Genomic DNA, 19,072 nt, shown 5'->3' with positions numbered 1-19,072 from the left:
AGGTATAGGAAGAGAATGGACTTGGGAAAGGTATATGGTAACCAGGTATCTGACATATTATCCATTATCTGGCTGTGACTTGGAAAGATAAAAGAAAGGAGTGCTCTGCATATGATCACATATAAAGACAAAGTCACATAGAACATAAGCCTGTAATAAATATTTAGCCACCCCCTCACACTTGAGGACAAAAGTGAGAGGTTCAGACACTGTGAATCTTCCATTGTGTTAGTTCTGAAATTCAATAAAGCGTCATGTGATTTCCCCAGGCGAAAGTCATCCTGGTTTACTGTATGAAGAAGTGTCAGTGGAGAACTATAAAAAGAACAGCAATAGAGACAACATCAAGGGGACAATCCTGAAATACCTTAATTTATTCAATTTAGGGATTATTTTCAGAGTTTTTTGGGGGGATGGGGTAGCTGTTGTGTAGGCAAAACTCCTTGAGGGTGGGGGTGGGGAAAGAAAATAGCAAGGAATGTGAACATGTTAATAAATGTCAATCTGTGTCACCTCTTGCTAATCTTGGCAGGGTCCTGTCTAACGACACTGTATATTCAAAGGTATTACTCATAATTTAACTAAAACTGCATTATCCTCTCTTAATGAAGTGTTTGAAATTTTGCTTGGATCTTAGCACAAAACTTTTTTAGATGGAGAAATCATAGCTTCTAGACAATCAAACATGTTAGCAGGGATAAATCTAGAGTATGAAGTCAAAAGGATTAAAAAAATTACGGGTAAGTTAGGAAGTTAATAAATATTATCTCTTATGATAGTGGTATTTATAAGTTTCTAAAACTGATTACAATTAAAATATCTTCTTTTTATAATTTCAAAAAAACTGGCCATGTGAATATATTGCCTGAACTCTCCCTTAACTGAAATCCCTTAGGTTTTTAGTAACTTCATGATAAATTCATGTCTGTACATTAGCCCTAGCATTGAATTCCTTTCCTGTCCAAAAACCAATTCATCCCCTATCTCAACATGCAAACATACAGGGAGAAAAAAGAGATTGTGAAGAAAAGCAGCCAATGGATACTTATTTGTCACAAACAAACCAAGTACCAAAGCATCTTTCTGGGTGTATAACACTCAAACTCTGAGACATGCAGACATGAACTAGGAGATGGCTGCAATTTTGTCACATAAGGCACTGGGTGCAAATTATGTCCAGTCTCTACCCTGGACCGCAGCCTTGCTTGGATTTCCCAAGGCCAGGATTGGTAAACATGATGACCTACAAGGACCACATCTGTCAGGAATCTGCCTTATGGCTTTCTAAGTTCCCTTTCTGCATCTCAGTTCCATTGAACAGATGTTTGCAAGTCCCTTTTCTAGTCTCTCTGGTCCCCAGCACATTGTAGTATTTACTCTAATGGGAACATGCAATCACAGTCTATCTTTTTGAATTGTTGACATACGGCTATGAGTCTAGTACCTGGGCACTCAGGCCACTACATTTTTGTTCCAGGGGAGTGACACAGTCCTGCATAAAGTCACCACTATTTATTGCAGGGAATCCAGGAATGTCCCTTCCTATATAACATACAAATTAAAATGTGTGAGATGCAAAAAGGAAAGCCATATTTAAAGTCAACTTTTAGCTTTAAATTAATGTTAGACATAAAAAAAGGGTAATAATCAATGAGTTAAGTTTCTATCTCAAATTAGAAAAGAACATCAAAGCAAGAGGAAGTAGAAAGAAATGATGCAGGTAAAAGAGGAAATTAATTAAGTAGAACACACAATAGGAAAAAATTAACAAGGGTGAAAGTTTGTTCTTCAAAATTAGTAATAAGATGGATTAGTCCTTAGGAAAACAAATAAAAGAGAAAAGAGACAAACAAAAATTAGTCCATTTCAGGAATGGGAAATGGGAGATCCTCCCAAAATTTAAAATTTAAATATTCAACTTAATGTAATTCTACTTTAAAATTTAGATGAAATTGACAATTAAAAACAAAAACACAAACAAAAACCTTGGGCACCTGGGTGGTTCAGTTGGTTTAGCATCTGACTTTTGATTTCAGCTCAGGTGTTGGTCCCAGAGTCGTGGAATCAAGCCCCACATCGAGCTCTGTGCTGAGCGTGGAGCCTGCTTTGGATTCTCTCTAATTCTCTCTCTTTCTCTCTTTCTCTCTCTCTCTCTCTCCCTCCCTCCCTCTGTCCCTCTTCCCACTTGTGTGCACTCTCTCTCTCTAAAAAATAATAATAATAAAAATAAACCTTAACTGAAATAGACACAAAAGAAATAAAACAATTGGATATTCTATATCAATTAAAGAAATTGAATTTGTTATTAAAACTCTTTCTACAAAGAAACTCTCCACAGCACAATGGCTTCATTTATGAATTCCTCTAAACAAATAAGAAAGAAAAAAATACCAATATGATACAAACCCGTAGAGAATAAAAAAGGTGGGAACATTTTCAAACTCCTCAGCTCATTTTATGGGAGCAGAATAACCTTGGTATCCAAATTTGATAAAAATGTTAACCAAAAAAGGAAAATTATGGAGATCGAGCCATTATCTATAGCATGACTATAGACACCAAAATCACAAAGTAATAGCAAATTAAATCCAGCAATACATACAAAGGATAATACATCACAAATAATTTGGACTTATTTCAGAAATGCACATTGGTTTAATATTTTTAAAAAAGTCCATTTATTTTACTACATGTGAAAGCTTTCATAATATTGTTTGTTTTCATAATAATTATGACAAAATCAGTGGCAGAAAACAATACTGATTTATCACTCATAGTTCTATATGTCAGAGGAGCAGACACAGTATAGTCCATCTGGGTCCTCTGCTTGGCATGAGCTAAAATCACAATGTTGGGCATTGTTCTTTTCCAGACGGTCTGGAGATAAATCCACTTTCAAATTCATTCAAGCTCTTGGTTACATTTAGTTCTTTGCAGTTGTGGAACTTAAGCTCCTGTTTCCTTGCTGTCAACCAGGGCCTAGTCCTAGAGGCTGCTGGTGTGCCTCATCATGCTTTCTGTGTGGCCACCATCAGAAAATGACAGGCTGAATCGTTCTTACTTCCCCAGCCAGGGAATGTTCTCTGCATTTAAGTGTCCATGTGTTAGATAGAGATCATTTGGATAATCTCTCCGTTTTAAGGTATATAACCTTAATTATATCTGCAATGTCTCTTTAGCCATGTAACAACATATTTGTACTTTCTGGGGGCACCACCGTTCTGCCTACTGCATTATGTTAATGGAATAAAGAAGAAAAAATGTATGATCATCTTACTGCAGAATTGTAATAAAAATTGTAGACTTATGTATGTATGATTTTTTAAAATCTTAGAAAAGTAGAAATGGAAGAACAATTCCTTATTCTGTTAAAGTGTCTAGAAAAAAGCCTTCTATAAAATTCAGAATTAATTGAAACAGTAAATGATTTCCCCTCAAGATAAGAAATGACCAAAAATATTCACTATCGATGCACCTTTCAACATTTTACCGCTTGACAGCAATAAAGTAACAAAAAGATATATAAATTATTAGGTATAAAAACAAAGAAATATAGCTGTTAATTTGATATGAATATTTGATACAGGAGATATGACTGTAAGCTTAGAAAATGCAAAAGCATCTTAGGAAAAACTATTAGAATTAGAAAATTAACAGCCATTAGATACAAGATCAATATATAAAAGTGAATTGTATTTCTATGTGCTAGAAACAATTAGAATATGAAATCTGAGAAATGACATGATTTCCATCAAGGAAATCATCAAATACCTAGGAATGAATATAATAAAAGATGGGTAAGACCTATATAGAAAAAGCTACAAAACATTGTTGTGATATATATTTTTTTTATTTCAGTAAATGGGAATTCTATTGCTCAGTTTAGAACAATCAGTATTTTAAAAACGTCAGTTCTTATGGTTCAAACTTAACTATAGATTCATGGCAATCTCAGACAACATTTTTCCCTCAAAAATTAATTAATTAATTGATTCTGGAAATTAAGAATCTAAATCTAAGGTTTATATGAAATGAATAGGCTCAATATAATATACCAATCTTAAAGGAGAGTAAACACTACTACATAAAAAGACTTACAAAGCACCAAAATTAAGACTGTAGTGTTAGCAATAAAATGTACTTATAAAACAATGGAACACAAAGGAAATACCTAGCAAACCCACACATAGTCTGTCCCTTGAGGTAACACAAGGTGACACTGCAGTGTGATAGGGGAAATGGTGACACTTAATAAATGATGCTGGGTCAATTGAATATTTGTATTGAAAAAGAAAATAAGAATTTGAAAGTATGATGGTGTCTATAGTACTGAAGATATTGACAGACAGAAGCCAATTAACTCAACATTTTGATTCTTTCTTTTCTTTTCTTTTTTTTTTTTTTTTTTAGTCCCCCTTGGTAATGTAGTTTGTTTTCAAAGGTATAGTAGGTGACAAGGTACCAAATATTTTACCAACCCTGTAACAAGTGTACTAGCTTTCTATTCTGCAATGTCTGGCACTTAATATCCTCTTCACCATGTGCTCCTTGAATCAATTCCATGTGGCAAGTTCTATCCCTTGAGTATGACTTTTATCTAATTATAAAGTTTAACTGAAGTAACAGAACCCACTCTCACAACAAACAAAAAAACAATGGCTTAAATAAATCAGGGATTTTATTTTTTCATCATATATAAGTTATTATGGTATGGTTAGTTGTTATGGAAAGAGAATCTATTCTGGCAACAGAGTTAGAAAGCATTCATTAAGGAATATTATATATATGTATATGTGTGTGTATGTATATACACACACATATACATATATATAATACATATTATTAATATATCTGCTAAGAGATATGCTACTAACCCATGCTTTAGACCACACCATCTTACTGTGATTAGAAAGCTGCTACATCAAGAAACTAATGTCATCACTTCTAGATTTAGAATAACCAAGCCTGTTTGGTGACATGTTTTCCAGAAGCCTTGGTCTCCCCAGACTCATGCTGTTCACTTCCTATGTCTCATGTGTATACGTCTGCCCAGTAGAACATATTCATTTTAAGAATCCTAGCTACAAGGGAGTCTAGGAACCATAGTTCATTAGAGAAAGAGGCTGGAATGAAGATTTGGTCAATCAACCTAGAAAATCTGCCCCAGTCTCCAAAATGTCCAAAATTCCATAACAATAAAAACTATCATTTATTAAGCATCTACTCCCTGTCAGGTAAGGCAAGTTTGTATCTTTTCATTTATTTTAATATTTCCAACTAATTTTTCTGTAGAGTTTAATATTTTCTTTTTATTACAGATAGACTAGACTAGTAACTAAAACAAAATAATAAAAATAAATTTTTAAAAACTTGCCCAAGTTCACCAACCTGATGGTGCAAAGAAAAAGCACAAAACCAGTTCAGTGTGGCTTGGGTAATGATATTCTTTCTAGCATTCCTTATTTTCTCTAAAACTAATCTTGTATCAGTGTAACTTAATGGTGGACTAAAATAAACTCTAGGATGTATGAAAAAGTTGTGTTAGTTTTAAAAGATGGATAAAGTCAATCAAAACAAACAAACAAACAAAAAACAATGACTGACAGGATGCCTAGATAATTCAAAGGGAAAAACACAAACCAACCCAAAAATGTTAATGTCAATGTATTCAGTAAGCCAGAATGTGAATGTAATATTGCAGAAAGTTCTGACTCCATTTAATTGATATGTGCATTTGGCAAAACAAGTGAGGATCTGGCCCAAGATGACAGCTGAGACATCTGTGTTCTAAGACCTCTAAGCAAATGCTCCATGTCATCTATATTCAGCGTCGGAAAACTCTGTTATATCCAAGTTTCTCTGTCAGTCATGCAGTTTAAAATATGACAGAAATATCTTCAAATAGGACATTAATGAATAGATCTAGAAATTATGGGCAAGAATACAATTCTGAACACTAATTACGTTTCTTCATTCATAGACTTACCAAAATAAATACTCTTCTTCAAAATATTCTAGATCTTAAAAAAAAAAAAAAAAATAGAGGGTAGGGGGAAGCACCTAGACTTAAAATATAGGTACAAAAATGAAGAGCAAGTGACAGAGTATCCCAAACAGAAAAATGTAGGATTCATAAGGATTTCGCCTTTAGTAAGGTTGAAGACAGCTGAAAAACTGAATAATGTAAAAATTTACCAAAGACCTTGAGAGTTGGTTGAAATTTCACCCAAGAACTTATAGAACTTAATCAAAGGCGCCTTTGTTGAAAAGCAGATTTACATTCCAAATGAAAGCATTCAGAGAGCTGGAAATCAGAAGGCAGGGGGAAGAAAGAAAGAGAAGGTCACCCCATATATTTCTTATCATCACTGTAATGTTCTCTTTCTTGCCCAGCTAAATCACAAAAAGAGGTATTTGGCTCAGAAAACTCTACTGTGGTGTAGGTACTAAAAGTAGCACAAAGTACAAGTAACCAATCTCTAGGAAATAAAAGATGGGAAAATTAACATAAGTCAAAACTCAATTAGCAGATCAATGGAATCATTAATGTAATCTACAAACACAACTATAACTCAGTGGGGGTAACTACAAATGTTTAAAATATTTGAGATACATTTATCTGCTTTACTTTTTAGCATAGTATTCATCTTGTATGGATATCTGAGGTGAGCACAAATATAATTCTAAATTATTACTATTAAAGACCTTTTATTTACATTTAAATATTTACTAGACACTCTGCTAGATACCTCTCAAACGTTGCCCTCTTCTTTATCTGACCTTGATAATGCTGAGTTTTCTGAAGGCTTGGTACAATGCCTCTTTATTGTTTCCATGGACTTTTAACTAATCACCCTAATAAAAATTCCAAAATTTATACGTCAGTGCAAACTCCTCTTAGGAATTCCATTTTCTTCTAGCCAACACCTCACTGACATCTGTGCTTGGATATATACTATAAACATCGCAAATTCGGCATGTCCTAAGCTGATCTCTTGGTTTTCCCATGCAAAGCTAATTTAACCTTAGTCCCTCTTCCCCAAGTCAGCATTAATTCATCCTTATTTTCTTCCCTCTACTTGTGCTCACATATCTAATCTATTAGAAGATCTGCCAATTTGCCTTGCTTCTCTATGTCAAGTTTATCACCTCTCCATCTCCACTGTCACTGACATTGCCAAGCCTACTGTAATCTCTTCCTTGGACTCCTGCCTTAGAATCTTTACTGATGTATGTGTCCATGGGCACTCTGCCCCACATCTCATTTACAGTAGCCAGAATGATTTCTAAAGAGGATCACGTCCATCCCCATTTCAAAGTTTTTAGATTGTAAGAAGGAGAAGAAAAAAGAAACAGTCTTAATCTTCAACAGTCTTTTGATATTCTGGCTTCTTGTTAAACCCCACTCAAATGTCAAGCCAGTAGGCCGTTGGGAGTAAGGATGACAAAGGAATGTGGCTGGAGGGAGAGAGTGGGTATTTTATTCCCCTTCCATATCAGTGCCTAGCAAAGAACAAGGCAAAGGACTGATGGCAAATAAATAAAGTTCAGTAAATAAATGAGAGCCACCAAAAAGTAATCTCATCTGGTCATATTCTAAACCAAAGTTGGTAGTCTTCTGACATCAATATCAAGGAAGATAATAGTAAGATAATGCCCATTTATACAGCACATTATTCATTTACTGTGCACAATAACACAATGAGGTCCATTCTAGTTAACCCCTCTATGTAAAAAAAAAAAAAAAAAAAAAGGAATATAAAGAAGTTAAATATAAAGTCACATGGCCATTGGCAAAGCTGGGATTTGTCCCATGTTTATGTGATTCCGAATCTCATGCTCTTAATGTCTTCTCTTGGCAAGAACCAAGTCAGCACATGTTAAAATCATAATAATGCCAGTAAGTGTCCATCCGGGGATGTGTGGTCTGAATGAGTGTACTCATACTTTGATGAATTTTGTTGAGACCTGGAATTCAAGTCAGGTGACAGGAGCTGCAGTCTATGATTCACTACATAGTTTATCTTTTTTTAATAAGAAAAAATTTGCTACTCTTTGAATGTTCACAGTATGTTTATCCTTTTTTTAAACATGTCCACACTATGTAGACTTATAGTGTCTGCTAGTAGTTATATTTGTGCTTTAAAACATCAAATTATTTCTTTTAAAAGAGTGAGGATATAAGTTCCAAGCACTTTTCAGGGAGGATTTTAGGAACTGGACTTTCTATATAATTGCAGGTACAGAGAATAAACAATTGAACTCCATGTGACTACCACCGGCATTGAGTGTCTTCAGGATGAGCAGCATAAAGTCTGAGAAGTTTCCAGACTTTAAAGAAACTGAAATGGATTTGAATATTATTCTGACATTTTTTAGACGTGTCAATTTAGGCAAAATCTTTGTCCTCTGTAAACCTCACATATCCTCATCTATGAGACCGTGATGCTAATACCTACTTTTTAGTGTCCTTTTAAAGAGTAGCAATGATAGCCTTCATTGTTTTTATTATCACTGATGTCATTATCACCATCACCATCGTCATCAATAATATAAACAGATTTTTTTTTCTTTAATTGGCTTTTTAAAATTTTTTTTGGTTATTTTTCTCTCAAGAAAACAACAAAGGTGTTAAGATTGATTACATACTTTGCTTTTCCTTCTGGCCACCATTTGTCACTGTTGTAAGTAAACAGCGAAATAAAATCTTCTCTTACTAAATGAGACTCCATACAAATCCCACACAGTCTGTACTTGTTGGAAAAAAGAAAGGTCTCTTCTTCAGGTGTCCAGATTTGATCTTTCCATATAAATCAATAGTTACCCATGTACACCATTCACCCGTCTTAGACACACAACTTTAGTTACAGAGTATAGAAAATCTATGTTGCATAACAAATATTTTAAGCCACTTTCCAAGTCCTTCTAAAGAAAACCTTCTCATTCGAGCTTGTTACTGTTCAGTTAACTTCTGTATCCTATGACATAAATCTAATTAAGACTTTGACAAACACAATTTAGAACTAGAACCCAAAAATACAATTAAAAGGTTTAAATGCAAAGAAAGTGATTTTGGATATTAAATGTAAATGACATTTTAATTCTAAGAATTCATCAGTTTGGAAGTTAATGAAATTAATGAAGCAAGAAATAAGATGCAAATCTAAAAGTTTATATTCCTCTGCTTAGCTGGCTGCCCTGGGCAAGCCCTGAAGAGGAATCAAAGCCAATTACAGCCATAAGTAATAATTTGGGATGTGCTTTAATTAGATAGTTACATATAATAAAATAGTCTGAAAAAAATTTCTTAACACATGGCACATTCAGTCCAGAGTATGTAAGTGGCAAAGTGGTGGGGGTGGGGGCGGTTCATTCACGTCAATGAATGGATGTTGGGAAAATAAATTAAAATGTTGGAAATAAGGATAAATATTATCATTTTTAGTTTAAAAAAGCAGTTGAATGTCCTAAAATTCTCTCTCTTTTTTTTAATGTTTTATTTATTTTTGAGAGAGACACAGTGAGAGCGGGGGAGGGGCAGAGAGAGAGAAGGAGACAGAATTTGAAACAGGCTCCAGGCTCTGAGCTGTCAGCACAGAGCCCGATGTTGGGCTTGAATCCATGAACCGTGAGATCATGACCTGAGCTGAAGTTGGACGCTTAACTGACTAAGCCACCCAGGCACCCTTTAATGTTCTAAAATGCAAGAATGAAATTCTAGAATATAACAAAATTGGAAAGCTCTTAGAAACTCTGAAATCTTGAAAAATTATGTTGTCATTCTGAGCAAATGATTACTGAGCAAATGGTGGTGATATCAGCAATTTTCTACTTGTATGGTAGATAACACATACATCATTCAGGAGAAAAACATGCATAATCACCTACCTCCCATATTATTAGAATATGTCCATATTTATTTCTTACAAGAAAAACACTGTACTAGCAACCATCCAATTAATTGTTTTGTTAAACCTATTCACATTTATATCATTTAATTTTTTTTTAAGTTTACTTATTCATTGTGAGAGAGAGAGTGTGTGTGTATTTGAGCAGGGGAGGGGCATAGAGAAAGGGAGAGAGAGAATCTCCAGCAGTCTCTGCACCATCAGCACAGAGCTCTATCTCACAAACCTGAGCCAACATCACGAGTCAGACCCTTAACTGACCGAACCACCCAGGTGCCCCTATCATTTTTTTAAATAAGCAAAGTAGTTTTTATTCTGAAAAACTTATTTTAAGCATGGCATAGTAGTATAATTTACAGTAATATACAAAATGCTTTTACAGGGTAACAGGTATCCTTCCAAAATGTCTCCCAAATATCCCTGCCTTTTGGTATCTATGTATCCACACCATTGCATGAGCAGGACCTAGTGATTGCTTCTAATGATTAGAATACTGCAAAAACGTAACTGCTTAGATTAGGTTATAAAAGACTGTAGCTTCTATTTTAATGGCACTCTCTCTCTCTCTTGTTCTTCCCGTGTGCTTGCTCTGATGAATCAAGTTGAAGAGGTACATATGACAAGGAATTGAGGGTGGCCTCTGGCCAACCGGCAGCAGGAAAAGAAATTCTCAGGCCAAATGCCTTTAAGGAACGGAATCCTACCAACTACTTCAAGTGAGTTTGGAAGCAGATTTTTCCCTACTCAAGCTTTTTTTTCTGAGAATATGGCCCTAGGTAACACCTTACTGAGCAGCTTTTTAGGAGACCCTTAAACTGAGGACTCAGTTAAGCCATACTTAGATTTCTGATCCACACAAAGTATAAAATAATAAATGTGATGTTGGAAACCACTAAGTTTGTGGGCAATTTTGTTATGTGGCAATAAGTAACTAATAAGTATTTTAGAACATCTAATTTAATAAGGCTTATGACCCAGTTTTAAAATATTGCAGAAATCCGTTACAGAGAAACCTCATGGAAATTAAACCTAACCAGTCAATGGAAAGGTCATGTACCAGAGTGCTATTTGTTGAACAATGGTGTTACTATAAAAGTAAAGAATCCCACAATCATGAAACATAAAAAAAAAAAAAAAAAAAAAAAAAAGTTCACTATTTTGTTTTAATCTGAGTTGCATCCTTTGTTGTTTTGTGTGGGTTCTTAGAAAAGATACCAATCTAGCAGTATGAAAATAAAAGCAGAAAGTCCTTTCAGTTCAGACCCCTCTTCTTGAAAATCTTTTACAATGTATCGGTTCGCTTTTCTGCCTTTATGAATACAGCAGAGTAAACTTAGCTGTCTTCTTTTGATGGCTTTCATGCAATTATTCAGCCACTGTATTGAAAATAGATTGTCACTATGTAGTAGTTTAATTTTTTTTTAATGTTAATTTTTGATAGAGAGAGAGAGAGACTGTGAGCTGGGGAGGGGTAGAGAGAGAGGGAGACACAGAATCTGAAGCAAGCTCCAGGCTCTGTGCTGACAGCGCAGAGCCCAATGAGGGGCTCAGGGCTCTAACTCGCGAACAGTGAGATCATGACCTGAGCTGAAGTCAGAGGCTTAAGCAACTGAGCCACCCAGACGCCCCTATATAGTAGTTTAGATATAAAAAGGGAAAGGAAGGATGCATAGGCACTCATCCTAAATCATCCACTGGAAAGCTTTTTAGAATAAAACAGTGGACTTAGATTACTTTCTTAAATTTCTCAGTCGACTTGTAGTAAATAATAATAATAATGATATAACAATAAACCAACACTGTATTTATAAGTATCTGTTTATATATATAACAATAAAATGTGTATTATTTTCCATACTAATTGTTAAAAAATCACATTATTAATATTCGTTTGTTTTTGTGAAAGACTTTTTGGGGAAAAAAACCCTCTCCATTTCCATATTATAATTCATAATAATTTTTTAGTTAACCAATGTATTCCTTGGTTTTTATGTTACAAACATATGAAAGAGTATTAAAATGGAAGACATATATCATGACAAATAAAGAGCATATGAGTGAACTTTCATTTTTTAATGTGAACATACAAAGATACGATTCCTACTCGTGAAAGGCACATTGTCCTTAGATTTGAGCTTTCAAATAAAATATATATGTTTATATTTATACGTTCCTATTTTACACTTAAGACCTCACTCAAATGGTATAAATGCAGGACACCTGGGTGGCTCAGTGGGTTGAGTGTTCAACTCTTGATTTTGACTCAGGTCATGATCTCACAGTTCATGGGTTTGAGCCCTGCATTGGGCTGTGTACTGACAGTGCGAAGCCTGCTTGGGATTCTCTCTCTCCCTCTCTCCCTCTGCCCCTCCCCTGCTCACTCTCTCTCTCTCAAAATAAATAAGTAAACTTTTTAAAAATTTGCAAAAATACTAAGCCAAATGACTATATACATTCTGAGAGAAGGATTATAAAGACTATTATCAAAGTAAGAGGTGCAAAGAAACACAGCTTGAGTTTGTATCCCGGATGGAGTTTGTTACTCTGGAAATTAGAAAAACAAAACCTTTGACATCCATGCCAGGAACTATAGATATGGATATTATTCTAAGAATTAGCATGGAACCCCAATCTGTCAATTTTTATTTTTGTGATTATCACCACACCTAACATATTATTACATGTTTGTTCTCAAACCAGCAAGGATTCATGACAATGAATTTACAACGATCTATTAATTACTTAAATTCTACCTCTTACCACCTTTCTCTCAATCTACCACCCATTTATGATTTTAATAACAGGATGGATTGTACTATATTTCAGGCCTGTCATTTCTATTATTGAAGGGTCAAGGAAGCCTTATGCAAAAATAAATATTCATGAAGAGATTTTATTCTGATGGTTTTTATTTAATACTCCTCAAAAGTAGATTATTTTCCTTGCCTGAGAAGTACTGAGAAGTCCACACTAACTCCAAGAAGAATTTGCTAATATATCAATTTGTTCTAGTGGAGGGTCACTACTGTCAACTCAGGCTTAGATTACTCACTCTGTCAACCAGAAAGACAAACATTAAATCTAGGCTCACTATCGTGGCTTGCAGCTGGAATTTATCTGTGAGATGCCCCCAGCCTATAGATACCGAATTCTAATTTGATCTTCTAAACTTGAACACGGGATGAAACTTCCTATAGAAAGGAATGATGGTATATCTCTAAGTGTTTTTATGGTTGGCGGTTATAATAGTACAAAATTTTTTTAAGTCTGTTGTAAATGGAGTTATTTATGTGTAACCTGTATAAAGTCATCCCAGAACCTATTCCAGGCTCCCACAGAGCTGATTCGAGAAACTTAATGCAACAGACAAAGATAAAAAAAAATAATTTGAATTTTGAAAGAAGTCTTTCTCATCAAGAGCACATTCTTAACGTTAAAAAAACTTCTTGACAACAACTGAGAAATTATGGAAGACCAAGAAGAAATAAGTGTGGTGAGGACAAATCCTTTCCTCTTAACTGGAAGGAGAATAAAGAGAAATTTAATGCATTTATAATTCTGTATGTTTTCTATCATTCATCTCATATATATTGGAAATATTTGCAAATTAATCATCAGAGAGCTATAGAAAGTTAACAAAAATACTTCCATAAGGCTTAACAATCAGAAAATTCTGTGTGCTTCAAATGTAGAGCTGTTTCCTGCTGTCAACAAAAGTCTTGCTGTGATAATCATATTTCTTTTTTTATTTTTTATTTTTAGAGAGAGAATGAGCAGGGGAAAGGGGCAGATGAAGACAGAATCTTATGCAGGCTCCACTCTCAGTGTGGAGCCCAACATGGTGCTCCATCTCAGGAAGCTGGGATCATGACATGAGCCAAAATCAAGTCAGATGCTCAATCCACCAAGTCACCCAGGCACCCCGATAATCACTTTTCTAATTATATATAAGTTCTTTCAGTAGAAAAATTAAACTTCATTGAAATGTCTTTAAAATATTTTAATTCTCCAAAAAAATATTTTGAATTAAAAAGTTTGTTAGGGTTTGATGCTGTGTGTAAAAAATATTTAAATAGTCATCTTTACAAAATGTAAATATTATTAGATGGCAAAATAACAGGTTTATTTATGCAACATTTTTTTTCTTTTAAAGAACTTAAGGCTTCCGGCCTGGAGTATATAGAATTTAAATCTTCTCTCACAAGTATATGGTAGAGCTAAAGAAGAAGACAAGCAAGGGTCATCTGAAATTGTAATTGGCTCACTAATAATCGCAGAACAAGGTTGGAAATAACTACTCAAGCATAAGACACTACCAAGATGTTTGATATAAAGGCTTGGGCTGAGTATGTTGTGGAATGGGCTGCAAAGGACCCGTACGGCTTCCTTACAACGGTTATTTTGGCCCTTACTCCATTGTTTCTAGCAAGTGCTGTACTGTCCTGGAAATTGGCCAAGATGATTGAAGCCAGGGAAAAGGAACAAAAGAAGAAACAAAAATGTCAAGAAAATATTGCAAAAGCTAAACGACTAAAGAAGGATTGAAGGAATGAACAGGCTCTATAACCAGAGAAAAATCACTTGGAAAATTAAGCAGCTTTGGAAGGACCCACTGAGGTTTCTTTTCTGATTTTTATGACAGTAATTTGTAGTCACTGAAGTCTGAGCACATGGAAGGATCATGTTAGTTGTGACCTCTACTACTGCAACTTTTAGGCTTTGGTGTAGAAGTCTGTTGACAGTTATTGTAAATTGGCATTTATTCTATAAATTCTTTGTAACTGATTTAGTCATTTGCCATTTTGCAGCTTATGTACTGAAACGAAAACATCCTGTGGAGAGAAATGACTATACATTATGAATTCTTTTCAAATGATGGCTTAGAATGGGGCCCTTTCTGGACAAAAGGAGTTAAGAATGTAAAAATCAAAACTGTCCTGAGGTGAAAAGTGTGCTTTCGCTTAAAAGGCATATAGTATATTATATCTTTTATCATTATTGCTTATTTCTTGGAATAGAATCATTTCTGGCTTTCTCAAAGCCACATATTAACTAATGACTTTTTGTGTTCTGCATTTTCTCATTTTAGCCCTGGAGATAATTATCAGACATTCTGCATTTTTTAAAATCGAATTTTATAAAGAATTCTCTTATTGACTATATAGAATACCACCTACCAGATATAACAGTTTTTGTACTTATGAACACTGCCATTTTCTTAGAGATGTCTTGTTGAGTAGAATAACACTATGATTTAAAGCTTGCAGTAAAAATGCCAAACCTTGTGTTACCTTGGAACCAGTTTACTCTTTCTTGTACTAAGTAGAAATGTGAAGTAGTTAAAATGTCTTATCAGATAATTTGCTCATTATATAGATGCCATTTTTTGTTTTTCTTCCATTCTTTGTTTTAACTTACCTAGTAGTGATATTCTACTTTCTGATGAAACAGGTTCATGGTGAAAATTAAAATTTCAAATTTCTTTTAAGCCATTCTTAAAAAGTAATAGTTAAGTTGTAATTCGTAAGTGGTAAAGAAAGGTTTAACATTTGGAAAAATTTTGGTCATCATACCAGTAATTAGATGAAAAAGGTAAATTATGTCAAAATGAGATATGTGTTAAAATTAGAAATAAAGAGCTAAAGGATCTTTCCTTTAGTTAAGTAGATAACTGGAACTTTTTACTATTAAACAGGCTTTTATAAATGCATAGTCCAGTAATTTTATTTGCTGTCAGTATATAATAGCTTGTTAATGTTTTCCTCCCCTCTGATAATGAATTTTAAATTACAAAAAATTGTCCACCAGCTTTAGTTTAAAAATGGAACTAGATATTGAAATAAATTTGATACTTTTTTATAAAAAAATAAAATAAAAATAAAGAACTTAAAATAATATCATGTAAAAAAGCTTTGTTATACAGGGCAATGTCAAGGCATATAACTTAACTCAACTTAAAGGCTGTTTTCTTCAAGTGAAACTATCTCTTTAAGTGTTAAGAGCAACACCACTGTATTCCATGGCAGCACCAATTTAGTACTCCAGAAAGATTGGTGTGGAGTTTTAATGTTTCACTATTTATATTAAATGTTTTCATTTTCTCGTTCCAATGCACCTTTGGAATTTTTACTTTTTTATGCCCTTCTAAGAGTAGGCAATTTAATTTCCAGAGCATTAATCTTCCAAAAGTTAAATTCAAATCTGATCATTTTGCTGGTGTTCAACCATCCTGTCATGTTGTGTTTATTCTGGAGGCTGCTGCCTTATACTGCAATGTGTATCTTACTGTAATTGATAGCTACTCACAAATAAAAGAAGGAAAAAACTAAAGGTCGATGATGGTAGCTGTGCTATGGAAGCAGGATGTGGAGCTAGATTAGGGGATGTTTCTATTCTAATCTCTATTGTCTAGAGAGTAAGGGCTACATTAGAAAAGGGTCAGAGTTTTTTTCTGAGGAACCTCCACACTGCTTTCCAGAGCGGCTGCACCAATTTGCATTCCCACCAACAGTGCAATAGGGTTCCTGTTTCTCCACATCCTCTCCAGCATCTATAGTCTCCTGATTTCTTCATTTTGGCCACTCTGACTGGCGTGAGGTGGTATCTGAGTGTGGTTTTGATTTGTATTTCCCTGATAAGGAGCGACGTTGAACATCTTTTCATGTGCCTGTTGGCCATCCGGATGTCTTCTTTAGAGAAGTGTCTATTCATGTTTTCTGCCCATTTCTTCACTGGGTTATTTGTTTTTCGGGTGTGGAGTTTGATGAGCTCTTTATAAATTAAAAATAGACCTACCCTATGACCCAGCAATAGCACTGCTAGGAATTTATCCAAGGGATACAGGAGTACTGATGCATAGGGGCACTTGTACCCCAATGTTTATAGCAGCACTCTCAACAATAGCCAAATTATGGAAAGAGCCTAAATGTCCATCAACTGATGAATGGATAAAGAAATTGTGGTTTATATACACAATGGAATACTACGTGGCAATGAGAAAAAATGAAATATGGCCTTTTGTAGCAACGTGGATGGAACTGGAGAGTGTGATGCTAAGTGAAATAAGCCATACAGAGAAAGACAGATACCATATGGTTTCACTCTTATGTGGATCCTGAGAAACGTAACAGAAACCCATGGGGGAAGGGAAGGAAAAAAAAAAAAAAAAAAAAAAGAGGTTAGAGTGGGAGAGAGCCAAAGCATAAGAGACTGTTAAAAACTGAGAACAAACTGAGGGTTGATGGGGGGTGGGAGGGAGGGCAGGGTGGGTGATGGGTATTGAGGAGGGCACCTTTTGGGATGAGCACTGGGTGTTGTATGGAAACCAATTTGACAGTAAATTTCATATATTAAAAAATAAAAAAGAAAAAAAAAAAAAAAAAAGAAAAGGGTCAGAGTTAATGGTAATGGTTGGATCTCTTTAAAAACTCATCCAAATGAACAGAACTATGTTCTCTCTCAATTAATCAATTAATTTCCATCACCAACACCACCACCCCTCTCTGGCTTTCTCTTTCTTTCTCAGAATAGTTCAAAGAACTGTCCAGAATTCCTTTCATCAAGAAAGGAGGCCAAACATCTTCCTCCTTCTCTCGCGTAGGTGGGATGACAATTTCTCAAGGTCAGTCTCATCAGATCAGGCTTTGCTCAGTATTCTTCATTACTTTTTGTTCATGTGACTAGCCAGAATACAGTAATTTCTAAAAGACTGTCTTTAACTTAGTAAGGGAAGAAGCCTATTGGATTTGAGACCACGGTGCTTTCATTCCAAACCAGTATACTTAGGGTAGAACAAGAGGCATAACCCAAGAATATATTAGGCAAACCTACCTAGAGTTTTATAAGCCAGCCCACCTTATCAGAGTCGGTAGTTATTCTCTATGAATATGTCTACTTCATCAATATCACAGGACGTGAAGATGGTGGTCTGGGGCAATATTTTAAATAACTTAAAGTGATGCTCATGAGCTCTGAAATAGCACCATATTCAAATACCATCTCAGCCTCCTAACAATGAAGTGATTTATTTAAATTTTCTTTCAGTTTCTTCATCTATGAAATAAACATGAACACAAAATACATTTCATAAGAAAGTTAAGTGAATATTTGAGACTTGCATAGCCCAGCATATGGTCTGCCTTACTGAATGTTTCATGTGAAATTGGAGAGAATGTGCATTCTACCATTGTTGGGTAGAGTGTTCTGTAAATGGTCAGGTTGCATTACAGTGTTGTTCAAGTTTTCTATATGCCTCCTGATTTTCTGTCTACTTGTCCTATCACTTACTGGGAGAGACGTGTTCAAATCTCCATGTACAATTGTGAATTGTGTCAGTTCTAATTTCAGTTCCATCAATGTTTGCTTCATGTAGCTTGAAGCTCTTTTATGGGGTACATTACACATTTAGGGTTGTTATGCTTTCTTGATGAATTGTAGCTTTTATTATTACAAAACATCTTACTTTATTTCTGGAGACATTCCTTGTCCTCCAAACTACTTTGTCTATTACTAATACATACTCTTCATCCTATCATTAAAACTTGTTGTTTAACTTTTGCCATCCTTTTCCTTTAACTTGTATTAGAGTGAGTGTCTGGTAAGTAGCATATAGTTGACTCTTGCATTTTTATACAAGCTGACAAACTCTTTTAAGTGAAGTGTTTATTCTTCTTAGGTTAAAAATGATTGTATATGTTGTTTAGTTAAGTCTATGATCTTCCTTTACATCCCATTTTTTTCTCAGTGTCTGTTTTCTTTACGATTACTTATTTTTTTATTATTTCACTTTGTCCACTCTGTTGTTGTGTTAACTATAGTTCTTACTAACTAGCCGTTACCCTGCAGCTTGCAATATGCATCTTTAACTTAGAAGTCTAGCTTCGGGGCACCTGGGTGACTCAGTCGGTTGAGCGTCTGACTTCGGCTCAGGTCATGATATCAAGGTTCATGAGTCCTAGCCCCGCGTCGGGCTCTGTGCTGACAGCTCAGGGCCTGGAGCCTGCTTCAGATTCTGTGTCCCCCTCTCTCTCTGCTCCTCCCCTGCTCACACTCTGTCTCTCTCTCAAAAATAAATAAAGATAAAAAAATTTTTAAAAAAATCCAGCTTCAAAGAGCATTTATCCACTTTACATATCATCATTTACAACATCTCTATAACACATTTT

General features: G+C 34.8%; 1 protein-coding gene across 1 annotated transcript; it reads left to right on the top strand.

Moving 5' to 3' along the window:
• The first annotated feature begins 14,079 nt into the window (after positions 1-14,079).
• Positions 14,080-15,787, top strand: LOC125910940 (small integral membrane protein 15-like). Its single transcript, XM_049614470.1, has one exon. It carries the CDS (start codon positions 14,229-14,231, stop codon positions 14,451-14,453), a length of 225 nt encoding a protein of 74 aa, XP_049470427.1. The 5' UTR covers positions 14,080-14,228; the 3' UTR covers positions 14,454-15,787.
• Positions 15,788-19,072: the final 3,285 nt, after the last annotated feature.

This window comes from Panthera uncia (assembly GCF_023721935.1).
Source record: "Panthera uncia isolate 11264 chromosome C1 unlocalized genomic scaffold, Puncia_PCG_1.0 HiC_scaffold_3, whole genome shotgun sequence".
Taxonomy (NCBI): Eukaryota; Metazoa; Chordata; class Mammalia; order Carnivora; family Felidae; genus Panthera; species Panthera uncia.
Note: the sequence above shows the minus strand (reverse complement) of the source record. Positions and strands in the feature narration are given on the sequence as shown.

Coding starts and splice junctions, on each gene's coding strand:
- LOC125910940 (XM_049614470.1), top strand. CDS start 14,229: ATGTTTGATATAAAGGCTTGGGCTGAGTATGTTGTGGAATGGGCTGCA.